This window comes from Palaemon carinicauda, chromosome 28 (assembly GCF_036898095.1).
Source record: "Palaemon carinicauda isolate YSFRI2023 chromosome 28, ASM3689809v2, whole genome shotgun sequence".
Lineage (NCBI taxonomy): Eukaryota > Metazoa > Arthropoda > Malacostraca > Decapoda > Palaemonidae > Palaemon > Palaemon carinicauda.
In genome coordinates, this window is record NC_090752.1 from 70,213,493 (window position 1) to 70,227,557 (window position 14,065).

At 45.4% G+C, this 14,065-nt stretch overlaps 1 protein-coding gene across 9 annotated transcripts in view; it reads left to right on the forward strand.

The window, feature by feature from the left end:
• Positions 1-14,065, forward strand: part of LOC137621653 (constitutive coactivator of PPAR-gamma-like protein 1 homolog) — a 252,439-nt gene that overhangs the window by 180,037 nt on the left and 58,337 nt on the right. For all 9 annotated transcript variants that reach the window (XM_068352131.1, XM_068352133.1, XM_068352132.1 and 6 more), the window contains one exon: positions 1,677-1,791. In XM_068352131.1, coding sequence (XP_068208232.1) covers positions 1,677-1,791 — 115 coding nt within the window. The remainder of the gene's footprint in view (positions 1-1,676; positions 1,792-14,065) is intronic.

Sequence of the window (14,065 nt, forward strand, 5' to 3'; positions counted from 1 at the left end):
GACTACAGTAATACCTTGACATACGAGTATAATCTCTCCAGGACTGAGCTCGTATGTCAATTTACTTGTATCTCAAGTCAATTTTTCCCTTATAAAATAACTGAAAAAAAGTTTAATCTGTTCCCGCCTGCTTAGAAACACCCAAATCGATTATATAACTGGAAAAACATGCTTTTCATTGCCATAATACTTTAAATACACTCACAAAATAACAAATGATTGCTGGACTGTGATCTGGAATAAAACGTTGCTTTGTTATGGAGTTCTTATCTTCGAGACAGACTGTAGTGGCTAACAGCAGTGTTTGTGGAGGTAGAGGGTGGGAGGAAGGGAAGGAGAGAGAATTGGATGTTATCATAATTACTGTTTCTTACACATAGCATAACACTTGAACTTAAAATATGCTTAAAGGACTTTGTTTTAATTTTTTAAATCTTATTCTTATCTACTTTTTCCTTTTTTATTTATATGTTTTGATTTTTAAAATCTTATTCTTATCTACTTTTTATACTTTTTTATTTACATTTTTTCAATGTTTGAGGATTGCAGATATCGTCGAGGTACTCGGTTTCGTAATGGCATGCTAACTCACTCATGTGGACACTACACTCATGTGTCTCAATAATTTCATGCTTCACCTCTATTATTTTCATGCGTTTTTTATTCTCACTGCCACGTTACCACTCCCTTTCTTGGGACCCATCACTTATGAAGAATGTTCACAAATATACAGTTAAAATTACGTAAATAACCCAAAGACAACACGTGAGATGTGTACTAAAGTCGATGATCACGTGAAATGAACAAGTGATGCACGCTTAGAGCACTCCCTAGCACTCGGCCACCTGGCGTCAGCATCTGTAAGCGTGTTCGTATCTCAGGTTTTTGCTCATATCTCAATGCAATTTGCGCGACGGCTTGCTCGCATGTTGGGGAACTCGTATGTCAAGGTAATTACTGTAATTTCATAATTATGCACAGGTAGTTGTTTAATAGTGTTGTGTGATCCATGACAAAAAAATTTATGGCAATGAAGCTTTTATAATCAGTCTTTAAATAATTATGCATACAATGCAAACAAGTAAAATATGGTATTGACATTAAATACAGTGCATATAGGATACTAAGCACTTTTATTGTTTTATCATTTGAAATATGATTTTTTGGGAATCTCTCTCTCTCTCTCTCTCTCTCTCTCTCTCTCTCTCTCTCTCTCTCTCTCTCTCTCTCCTCTCTCTCTCTCTCTCTCTCTCTCTCTCTCTCTCTCTCTCTCTCTCTCTCTCTCTCTCTCTCTCTCTCTCTCTCTCTCTCTCTCTCTCTCTCTCTCTCTCCTCTCTCGTCTCCTCTCTCTCTCTCTCTCTCTCTCTCTCTCTCTCTCTCTCTCTCTCTCTCTCTCTCTCTCTCTCTCTCTCTCTCTCTCTCTCTCTCTCTCTCTCTCTCTCTCTCTCTCTCTCTCTCTCTCTCTCTCTCTCTCTCTCTCTTTTTCTTTTTTTTGTGTGCACGCAAAGCGCATTGAAGCCAGAGAACAGCGTTGATTCCCCATAAACTTTTTTTTTTCCCATGGAAGAAGTTTTATTAAAATGTTTCCCTATCTTTTGAACCTACATTGAGGTAACATTTGTGTGTGAAACAGGGATTTTTATTTTTTAAGAAATATATATTTTGTTTCTCTTCAGATATATAATGAGTAGTCCCTCTGGCCCAGTTTTAAGGAAGCAGGAGCTTGATGCCTTTCTTGTGACTGCATTTTCCCCTGATCTCACCAATGCTCACTATTTACAAGAATTGCAGGTATGTCCCATTATACGAACCATTTTTTTAGTACGTAAGTTTAATGTATGGGCAAAGCTTTACTCTTGTGTTATGTAAAGGTCAACTTTAGATAGTTATGGTCAACCAATTATCATAGTGCTATACTAGGAAAGATTTCCTTTAATGTCTATGAATCTTACCTTTGAAAAGCAAAATGCTAGGGATTTTGAAGTGGTAGTTTCACTTTGGGGAATAGTGCTCTCAGTGTTCAAATGCTGCATTGTAAGCAATAATATAAGATCTGTGCAGTGTCCCTTCAGCCCCTAAGAGAGGTTGCTGTTCCTTCTTCCTTCCATCTTGCTAACTCCAGAACTTGCTTCATTTTGCAAGTTTTACACATTATTATTATTATTATTATTATTATTGCTTGCTTGCTTGCTTACTTACTAAGCTACAACTCTAGTTGGAAAAGCAAGATGCTATAAGCCCAGTGAGGAAAGGAAACAAGGAAAAATAGAATATTTTAGGAACTGTAACAACATAAATGAATATTTCTTATATAAACTATAAAAAAACAACTAACAAAACAAGAAGAGAAATAAAATAGAATAGTGTGCCCGAGTGTACCCTCAAGCAAGAGAACTCTTAATCCAAGACAGTGGAAGACCATGGTACAAAGGCTATGGCACTACCCAAGACAAGAGGACAATGGTTTGATTTTGGAGTGTCCTTCTAGAAGAGCTGCTTACCATAGCTAAAGAGGCTCCTCGACCCTTACCAAGAGGAAAGTAGCCACAGAATAATTACAGTGCAATAGTTAACCCATTGAGAGAAGAAAATTTGTTTGGTAATCTCAGTGTTGCCAGGTGTATGAAGACAGGAGTATATGTAAAGAATAGGCCAGACTATTCGGTGTATATGTACGTAAAGGGAAAATGAACCGTAACCAGAGGGAAGGATCCAATGTAGTACTGTCTGGCCAGTCAAAGGACCCCATAAATCTCTAGCGGTAGTATCTCATTAGATGAATTTAATTTAAGATATCTTATGTAATTATCCTTTATTTATTCTATTGTTTTAAAAGTGATGTGAACGATTGTTATTATTTTGGGTATCACTCCCCTCACTGATCTGAATCACATTCTTCCTTTTGGTATTTATTAATAGGCACTCATTGTCCTTCACTGTCTGTGGACACAAATATATTCTGACTCTATAGTCTTTTGTCTTAACATACAAAGAGGAATGGGTAGTCTAATGACACACGTACCCTCTAGTCACTTGGGAAGTCTACACTTGCCCTCCTCATTTTGCAAGTCTGTAGTACTATTCAAGGTCTTAAAAATTCCCCAACATGTTTAAGGTATGATCTTTGATTCACATCAAAATCTTGGGTACTTCACTGCTCTTAGAACCAATTATGACATGCACCAGGTTATTAACCCCTTACCTCCTTTGATGTCAATACACGTCAAAACATGCCTGGTAGTACACATGATGATGTCGGGATAACGTCATCTTCATTACTATTATCCTTATGATTATTATTTGTTCCAACACAAATACTTACCTCGAACTACTTTCTTAGGAGTTACCTGTAATCTCCTCTCTACCGACCAGAGTTTTGTGTAGTATACCCTACACCCGTTTTCTATGGAGGGCTAACCCGGGAGTGAGAGAACGTGCCCCGAGGGTAGCCTTGAGCTAGGTCTAGGTCCGCATGGGTCCCGTTAGTCAGTAAGTTCTCTGGTCGCGACGTGATACCATACTATCACGCCGCTCTCGTCTCTCTCGACCCTTTGTGTCCGACTCGTGTGTCCCGCGTGGTTACCGCGTGGTCTCTCTGTGCTTATCCCTTGTGTTCTTGCGTGTTCACTACCCTTTCTTGTGCTTTCCAAGTGTATTCCTTGTTGATTCCCTTCATTCCTGTGCCTTGTGGTTGTGTGTTATGGAGCAGATCCGCCGTTGTCCTGGGCCTAGAGCCGGAAAGTCGTGTGGAGCGTTCCTTTCCAAGCCCGAAGTAGACCCTCACTCCCTTTGCTCTTCCTGTAGGGGCAGGATGTGCTCGCCATCGGATACGTGCATTGAGTGTGTTAGTTGGAGTGAGATACAGTGGGTGCGTTACGGCACTAAGAAGAAGAAGTCGTCGAAACGTTCGCCCAGGAAATTTAGCATCTCTTCGCCGTTACCGTCGCCCAGTGGACGGTCCAACGGGGCTTCTGTCTCGACTTCCCCTACCCAGAGTAGGGGACGAGGTAAGTCCGTTACGGGGAAAGAGCCGAGGGTTCTTCCCCAGGAGTCTAATGAGTGTGAAGTGGGGGTTGCTGGGTCTTCTCAGGCTAGTGGGGGGCCTGGTAGTGCTGTGTCTGGGGGTTCTGGAGACTCTGCCCTTGTGCTTGGGGGGCACGTTTCCTCCGTCGACCCCTTGTGGTGTAGTAATGTTGTGCCTGTTTCTTCGCCCCCTTCGTGGGCCTGTGTTTCAGGTTCTTCAGCGGCTGGTGACGCCCAGGGTAAGTTGGACTCCACGGTAAGTGAGCCCTTCGGGTGGAGGCTCCCTAAAACGCCAGGTAGGTCCCCAATGCGGATGGAAGAGGGGGGTGGATACCTGGTTCCCTAGTGTAGGGCGCCAAACCTCTTTTCCAGCTCCTCTGACGTCGGTTCCAGAAACCTTCCTACAACCCTCGACATCTGGTACGCAGCAAGTCGCGAAGCCCTCCGTAGCCCCCGCTTCTGCCCGTCGTTCGGGTGGTACAGTTTCGTCGGGTTCTTCGGATGGTGGGGCTTCGTTCTCTTCAGAAGAGGAAACAAGGAGGAGACATCAGCGACGGAGGGAGCGGTCCAAGAGCAGGCGTTCCCGCTCAAGATCCCGTTCGAGGTTCAGTAGGAAACGGACCCGCTCTCCACGGAGGAAGTACAGGAGGAGTAGGTCCCCCGATGGTAATTGGGTCTTCGTTCCCTGTAAGTCTGAATTGCAGCGTTCCCCGGACCGGCAGTCCAGGGATTTCTCGCCACGAAGGCTGTCCTCCAGACGCAGATATGACCCTCGCAGGGAGAAATGCGAGAAGGCCGCTTCAGGCAGGCGTAAGGCCGCGAAGCTTCCGGTTCACCCCGCCCAGTGGGGGGGAACCGTGCTTCCTTACGGGCAGCCTGGCCGAATCAGCACAGCTGGTTCGGCCCTCGGACTTAAAGGAACGGTTTCCTCCGTCGGGTCAGCCCACGGGATCCGCGTCCTCGTCCCCTAGAGAGAATACACGGACGGTAGTCCTCGCCGGCACGGCGATGCCAGTTCTGACCCCCGAACCTGGTGCGGAGGTTCCCGCCGGGGAAGACCGGTACCATCGCAGGGGAGTGCCTGTTGTTCCAGAACCGAAGCGCCCGGTGGGAGTGCCCGGTGACCCGGCTCCTCAGGATCAGGCAGAAAGTACAGTACTGCTGACGGTAGAGAAGGTTCCCCGACCGAGGACTCGGCCTATCGGAAGGTTATAGGCCTGATTCGAAGGCATCATAGGATTGAGGAACCGGTCCCAACCGATGAGGACTACTGGAGGTCCAGCCTGACCCGCTTGATGCAGGCACCCGTCCAACAGAAAACCTCCCTGGCCCTGCCTGTAGCCCGAGATCTCGTCCTGGGACGGGTCATGTCTATAGAGTTGTGGCAGGCAATGCCGAAGCTCCTAAAACGCAGAGCTCCTCAAAGTTGCTCCAAGGGCTCAAGACGCAGAGTAGGTTTTATGTGCCAGAGGGACAACGACCGGGAGCCTGCAAGGTGGAGCCTGCCCTCGACGTTCTGGGACAGGGTGCCCCGGAGGACAGAGCCTCTTCAGCCCCGATTTGCTTTTCGCAGTCGGAGGCTGCGATGATGGAGGAGATGTCGAAAGACTTGGTGCACGTCTCCTCTTGGTTGGACTGGTGGGCTTCCACACTGGTAGGTGTTCAAGCCACATATGACTTGACGGACCCGGAGCAGCAAAACCTCCTGAGGGAACTTATCATCTCCGGGGGCAAGACCCTGAAGTTCCTCACGTATCAGTCCCTTGCCCTGTCAGCGAATTGGGTGCTTCGCAAAAGGGACACTATTCTGGCGAAGCTTTCCCGGAAGGTCCCAGACAGGGAGGCGAGGGCCATGAGGAGCCTTCCTGTGTGGGGTGACTCCTTGTTCCCCTTGAAAGAGCTAGAAGAGATTATGGAAAAGGTGGCTAAACAGAAAGAAGTGAACGCTCCCAGGCCTCAACCGGTAAGGAGGCCCCCCTACAAGAGATCAGCATCAGACGGGCCCTCTACTTCTCAGGCCCCGCCTAACCTGACGAGGAGAGAAGCCCCTTCTTCCTCGTGGGCTTCAGCGCCACAGCCCCCCCCGTAGAGGAGCTCCAGCAGCGTTTGCCTCGTTTAGAACAGGATATTCTGCCTCCAGGAGAGGCCGTTCAGGCCGCTCTTCCAGGAGGAGGTAGAGTGGGAGGCCCCCTACTCCTGCCCAAGCCTCAGGTTGGGGGATGCCTCAGACTACATTGGCAAGCATGGAAGGCTCACGGAGCAGAGCCCTGGACAGTATCCGTACTGAAGGAGGGGTACAGGCTACCGTTCTTAACAGAACCCCCGCCTTTAATTCCGGCCAGCCTGTCGGAGTGGCTGGCACCCAAGGACCCGTTGAAGAGGGCGGCCCTTCAAGAAGAGGTGTCCACGAAGTTGGAGAAGGGCGACATGGAGGAGGTCCAGCACCCAGGGCCAGGTTTCTACAGCCGCCTGTTCCTGGTAGAAAAGGCGACGGGGGGGTGGAGACCGGTGATAGACCTGTCAGCTCTCAACAAGTTTGTGCGAAAGACAGATTTCAAAATGGACACTCCGAAGTCGGTCTTGCTGTCCTTGAGGGAGAAAGACTACATGATGACCATAGACCTCAAGGACGCATACTTCCAAATCCCGGTCCATCCCTCAAGTCGGAAGTTTCTCCGGGTGAAATGGGGTACCCAGATCCTGCAATTCAAGACCCTCTGCTTCGGGTTGTCGACAGCTCCCCAGGTATTCACGAGAGTCTTCATGACAGTCTCGGTGTGGGCTCACGAGCGGGGCATTCGCCTCATCCGGTACCTGGACGGCTGGTTGCTTCTTTCCTCCTCAGAGGACGTTTTGAAGGAGCAGGGTATAAAACTTCTCCAGTTTTGCAAGGGTCTGGGTATCATGATCAACCCAGAAAAATCAAACCTGTCTCCCTCCACCAGAATGACCTATTTGGGGATGACACTGGATTCCCTACTAGTGAAAGCTTTTCCGTCAGAGGAGCGGGTAAGCAATCTTATGAAGATCCTTCTCCCTTTTCTGTCGGGGCAACCCAGGAGGGCGAAGGACTGGCAAAGGCTAATAGGTCATCTGGTGTCGTTGGAGAAACTGGTTCCCCAGGGGAGACTCAGACTCAGGGCCGTCCAATGGAACCTGAAGAACCTCTGGAACCAACTGGACTCGCCCCAGAAATTAATTCCAGTCCTGCCAAACACAATACCCTCCCTGGAATGGTGGCTTTGCCGGTCGAACACGCTCAAGGGGATGCCCTTCGCGACCGAACCTCCCGAGTTACTCCTATTCACAGACGCCTCCAACCAGGGATGGGGAGCCCATCTCCTCAACGGGAAAGCGAGAGGAACCTGGATGGACGGGGAGAAAGGCCTACACATCAATGTCCTAGAGTTGAAGGCAGTCCAGAAAGCTTGCCTGCACTTCATCGATCTACTAAGGGGAAACACTGTGGCGTTGATGTGCGACAACGCCACAGTGGTAGCGTACATAAAGAAGCAAGGAGGCCTAAAATCAAGGGAGTTGTGCGATCTCGCCCTAGAGATCCTAGATTGGGCGGAAGCGAACCAGATAGTGTTATTGGCAAGGTTCATCCCCGGGAAAAAGAACGTCCTAGCCGACGGTCTCAGCAGGATGGGTCAGATAGTAGGAACAGAATGGTCCCTCCTCCCAGAAGTAGCCAGGCTCATCATTCAACGGTGGGGTTCCCCGGTGATGGATCTCTCTGCAACCAAACTGAACGCACAACTCCCCGTGTATTGTTCTCCTGTCCCAGACCCAAAGGCAGCCTTGGAGGATGCCTTTCAGCACAAGTGGGACAACCTAGACGTGTACGCTTTTCCCCCCTTCACGTTGATCAGGCAAGTGCTCAAAAGAGTAAGGGCTGCCCGGAACTTAAGGATGACTTTGGTAGCGCCCTGGTGGCCGGAGAGAGAGTGGTTCGCAGACCTAAAAGACCTGACGAGCCATCCTCCGTGGCCACTCCCCGACAGGCCAGATCTCCTACAATAGCCACACTTTCTCAGGTTCCACGACAACCCACAGTCTCTACGCCTTCACGCCTGGAGACTATCGAGCGCCTCCTGAGGAAGGAAGGATATTCGTCAGGAACGGCTAAGAGGATGTCGCGATACCTGAGAAGTTCGTCGGCAGCGGTCTACCAAGCGAAGTGGGCCTCTTTCACGAAGTGGTGCGCTTCGAAGTGCATAAAACCCCTCAAAGCCTCAGTCCCAGATATCGCAGACTTTCTAGTATATCTCAGAGACGAGATAGGGATGTCAATCCCAGCTATAAAAGGAGTACGAGCAGCCTTGGGTCAAGTCTTCCTTCTGAAGGGCATCGACCTGGGCTCCTCTAGACACATCTCTATGCTTGTCAGGAGTTTTGAACAGTCCTGCCCCCCTCAAACTGTTAGGGTGCCTCAGTGGGACTTAGCTAGGGTCTTGAAGATGTTAAGTAGCCCCCCGTTCGAACCAATGAAGGATATTGTAGACAGAGATCTCACTCTCAAGACAGTCTTTTTGTTGGCCTTGGCCTCTGCGAAAAGGGTAGGTGAGATCCATGGGCTGTCTTATGACGTCTCTCATTCGAAGGGGTGGAAAGAGATCTCTTTCAAGTTCGTTTCTTCGTTCGTGGCGAAAACCCAGAACCCAGCAGTCTGGGATCCTAAATTCAAGGGGTTCTCTCTGCCAGCTATTCCTAGGACTGGGAATCCTGAGGATTTGAGGTTATGCCCTGTCCGTGCCATTAGAAAATACCTTGAGAGGACTGCACATCTCCGGCCAGGCATCAAGAGCCTTTTCGTCTCCACAGGTGTTACAAAGAAGCAGGTATCGAAGAATACCATATCCTTTTGGTTGAGACAAGTTATTGCCAGGGCCTACAAGGAGGAGGGACTAGCTTTGCCAGGTACTCCCAAGCCCCATGACATCAGAGGTCTGAGCACTTCCTTAGCCTTTGAGAAGAACATGGCAGTGGGCCAGATCCTTCGGGCGGGCACCTGGTCGAACCAGTCGACCTTTCCTGCCCATTACTTTAAGGATTACTCAAGAATGTCCTTAGACGGTTTCTCCATTGGGACAGTCATCTCCGCGCTCCAAGTGATTTAACGGTGAAGCCCCAGGCACAATTGTGGATAGCAAAACCAGGAGACACAGGTTCGTTCCTTTTCACCCTAATCCCCGTTTCCTATCAGTATCGGAGATAACCACACTTATGTAACCAATGAAGAACACGTCTCTGCAACTTTGTTACTGGACTCAACATCAGAAGATTTTTCAAAGGGTGAGTACTTAGACAGTAACGTGAGCTCTCTGTGTAGTTTACCCTACCGTCCGTTTCCCAGTTTTTTAGAACCTAGTTCATATCTAGGCTTCTTGGCGTCCGCTTTGCTGGGTCTGAAGGTCAGGAAGCCACTCCCACCTCCTAAAGTGTAAGTCTCCTAAGAAAGTAGTTCGAGGTAAGTATTTGTGTTGGAACAAATTAAAAATTTTAAGTAATTTTTATTTTTCCTAACATACTTACCGAGAACTACTTTCGGGTAATGGCCCTCCCTACCTTCCCCGAGTGCCTTCTGCCCTTGCAGGGACTTTTTGCAACATCCGAGGAACTTACTGACTAACGGGACCCAAGCGGACCTCAACCTAGCTCAAGGCTACCCTCGGGGCACGTTCTCTCACTCCCGGGTTAGCCCTCCATAGAAAACGGGTGTAGGGTATACTACACAAAACTCTGGTCGGTAGAGAGGAGATTACAGGTAACTCCTAAGAAAGTAGTTCTCGGTAAGTATGTTAGGAAAAATAAAAATTACTTAAAATTTTTGATTTTTATTATTATTATTATCATCATCATCATCATTATTATGATAATTTCTATAAGCTATGAAAGAGTGTAGGCACATGGCTATGTATCACACAAGTTCACACTTGGGGAAATTTCACCAAAGAATCTCCTCCTTAATATTAGCCCCTCCCTCTCCTGTCTTCATCCAACCAACAAGGTTTTTTGGATTCTAGCCTTTATTTTCTGAAAATGTAAGAGCTATATTAGTCTTTTTATGTTACCATGAAATAATCACACCACACTCTAGCCAACAGTGATGTTCCCTACTTTAGGTATTATTCAAGCCTCCTCCCCCCCCTTGATACCCCAAATTGGGAGACTGTCATCCTACCACCAACCAAAATACTTGTGATTCTAGTCTTTATTCATGATTATATAAGGTCTATTTTAGTGTATTCACATCAAACCTCATCACCAACCCATAACTACTTGCGATTGCACTCTTTATTAACAATAATGTAAGGTCTATTTTATTGTTTTTTCTATGTTACCACAGTGTTCATAATCACAGAGAAAATGTCCCTGCCCTCAACTAAAAGTCCCATCCACGAGACAAAACTTACCATTACTAGTAAAGGAAATAGTTGACAGAAAACAAATTTTTTTTCTTATTTTATTCCTTTTTTCAACTATCATTTCTACAATATAATATCACTTTCATGTTTTATGTATTTCATATTAGTATTGTTCATTGTTTTCACAAGTAAAATTTAGCCTATTGTGATTATTTCCATTTATTGCCGTTCTACCGTTTCTACACAGTATTAGTCATGTTATTACATGCGCAGTCTACAGTATTTCCAAACTCGTGAAATACCCAAAACAGGAATGATCCTGTCCATTGTCACTGCTGGTCGGAAAGTGAAGGTCCTGTTCTCTCGCTCTGTATATACGATTGACCCATTTATAGTTTAGTTCTCTTTACTTGTGCGTTTTTCTTAATTCACTGTCATTTGAGTGACTATTCATTAAATGTGAGTTAGGAATGAGTACTTATGTCCAGTAAATCTCAATATATACATTTTTTGCCCAGGATGGTAGAGCGACTATTGTGGCATCCTTTTGAGCCGGGCAGACATAGACACACACATTCTGGCTGGACAAGAGAATCCCTATGTAAATTCTGTAATGAGTCAACTTCCTCCCTTCAATTTTTTCTTATTCTTCAAAACTGAAAGCATTTCCTTGTTCCCAGAGGACCTTAGTGTTGAGCCTGTCAGTTCCCCCTGTACTGAGGCAATCTTATTGGAAGATCTTGATTACTAGTCTCCAGCTTATATTTATGAGATAGGCCTGCTTGATACGCCTAGGGGTCCTAGGCAGAAAACTCAGCTAAAGAACGCCCGGCCTGAATCAAGATGGTGGTTAGACCTCTCTGGCTGTATTCTCCTCCACAAGATTTGACAATGCCTTCATGCTCAAAGTAGGCCTCTCCCTCTAAGCTTATTTACACTGTGAAGTAGAGTGTAACTATTACTGCTCTACCAAGAATTTCTTTGAAGTATGAACGCCCTCATTGCCAAGGCTTCTGGCGGACAGTATAGTCTCATAGGAATAATATCCCCCTCCCCCTCTGCTATTGAGTAGGGAAGTAGGGTTTTGCATTATCACCTAAGATTATCCTCGCGATCCCAGTCAGAACGTCCTAAGTCAAGGATCCATCAACCCTTCACTCTTGACTCTTTTTATCCTCCAGCAAAGTTAACAAGCCTACTTGCAGAGACACTTTCCCCTGGAAACCTAATGCAGAAAGGCTATATATCCTGGGGAGGGAATGGTCTCATGGGAATAATCTCTCCCCCCTCTACTATTGAGTAGGAAAATAGAGTTTTGCATTTTCACCTAAGATTATCCTCATGATCCCAGTCAGAAGGTCCTAAGTCAAGAATCTATCTACCCTTCCCTCGTGACTTTTTTTTATCCTCCAGCAAAGTTAACAAGCCTACTTACAGGATCTCCTTCCTCCAGAAACATAATGCAGAAATGCTATATATCCTGGGGTGATCATATTCTTCTTTTAGAATGAGAACCGGGTCTGGGGAATTTTCGCTTTCACTTTTCTCAAGCTTGCCTCTCAAAAGTCCAGGGATGGACAGAGCGCTCCAGCACAGACTTTTCACAAGCTTTCCTCATAAGAAGTCCAAGGACGAACAGAGTGCTCCAACACCCCTGCACAAGGATACTTAGGATATTCTCTGGAGAAGCAAAGTTGTTCGTCATGGATATGGACACCCTGTTGGCTAAGGCCTTACATTATATTAGTATTTCGAGTGGAAGCGTTGCGAGGCCCCCCCTCCCTCCTTGTCCTCTGGTTCCATGAGCAATCCGGATGAAGGCTAGCAGAGATCTTGGATTAACTCCTTCATTATATTGTCTTCCAAAGAGGTTCCTGATCATATGAACAACTAGTTAATCTGTAACGTAGAGCAGTGCAAGTTTCTGATAGAACAAATAGCTGGGACATATTAATTCTTCCCCCCCCCCAGTATAGTGAAGTAAATAAACTACAAACTTTATATAATTTGTATCTTCGCTATAAAAATTTTAATCAATTATCAAAGGTCCTGCCTCAACCACCCCAAAATCTTTGACTGGGTCAGTGTTGTGAGGAGACGATGTGAGCAAGCGGTGCACATTCGCTGCGTTTACCCAGCACAAAGCATGACGCAATCAACCAAAATTTTGATTGGACGGGCATAGAAAACATGATTAGTTGTAACCCCATATAAATGAATCGGGCTTGTATGACTTGGAAAAATACAAATTATATAAAATTTGTAGTACAGTGGAACCTCTACACACGAACGTATCTACATCCGAATTTTCCAACATCCGAAGTAAAATTCGAGCAAATTTTTGACTCTACACCCAAATTTTATTTCGACACACGAAGTAAACATTACGCCATTGAGCGTCGAGTGCTCAGTTCTGTATTCTATTGTGTATCGTGTGGTTGTCCTCTGTTTGGTCTGTTATTAACAGTGCTTGTTTTCTTCCTTTTCTCACATTTCCTTTTTGATTTTACCTATAATCATGGTGCCTAAGAAGCTAAGTTTCAGTACAGGAAGAAGGCAATTCTTTCATTAGAATTGAAGCAAGAAATTATAGAAAAACATGAGAGCAGTGTGCATGTGAGTGATACTGTATGGCTAAACAATATGGCCAGAATAGGCCTATTATCTCGAGGATCATCAAGCTGAAGGCAGCCATTAAAGCAAATAACCATCGAAGGGGATCACCATTATTACAAGACATCGTAGCAATACCCTGGAAGAGATAGAACGCCTTTTGTTGATAGGGATAAAGGACAAAGAGATTGTTGGCAACAATCATTTGTGAGAAGGGCCAGCGTGATGAACAGAAAGAAAGAAAAAAGTGAAGCAAAGAAAACCATGATAGCATTAACAAGCTCTTTTAAATAAGACTTCTCTCTTTTTCTGTTTCTCTCTAAACATAGCATTAACATGTTCTTTAAATAAAATCTCTCTCTCTCTCTCTCTCTCTCTCTCTCTCTCTCTCTCTCTCTTCTTCGCTGTTATAGTGTTAGATACGTCTATTATTTTTTTTCCAGAGAGAGAGAGAGAGAGAGAGAGAGAGAGAGAGAGAGAGAGAGAGATTAAAAAATATGTGTTTAGAGTACATATGATTTTTAACAACGTCAACGAGTTGAAAAACAATTAAATGTAACTAAGAAAGTAATAACAGCTAATCTGAATTCCTTTATTAACTAAAACATATATTGATACAAACACACTCGTGTGCGTATGCACAAACACACACACACACAGGTGCAAAAATTGCTACGCAGTAAGAGAGACGGTCGGGGAGGAGGTAGAGATGGTGACAGCGATAACATACTGTAACTCATCACTGAAAGTGATGAAAATAAAAAATCAAAAGAAAAAAAATGTAAAAAATGTGAAATATAAAAATAAAAAAAAAATAAATAAGCTAAGTTAGATTAAAATTTCCGTAGTGTAAGTTACGGTATGTTATTACAGTCACCATCTCTACCTCCTCGCCGATCGTGTCTCTCCGTGCGTGTGTGTGTTTGCGCATACGCACACGAGTGTGTTTGTATCATTATTTGTTTTAGTTAATAAAGGAATTCAGATTCGCTGATATTGTTTTTTTTTAGTTACATTTAACTGTCTTTCAACTCGTTAACGCTGTTAAAAATCATATG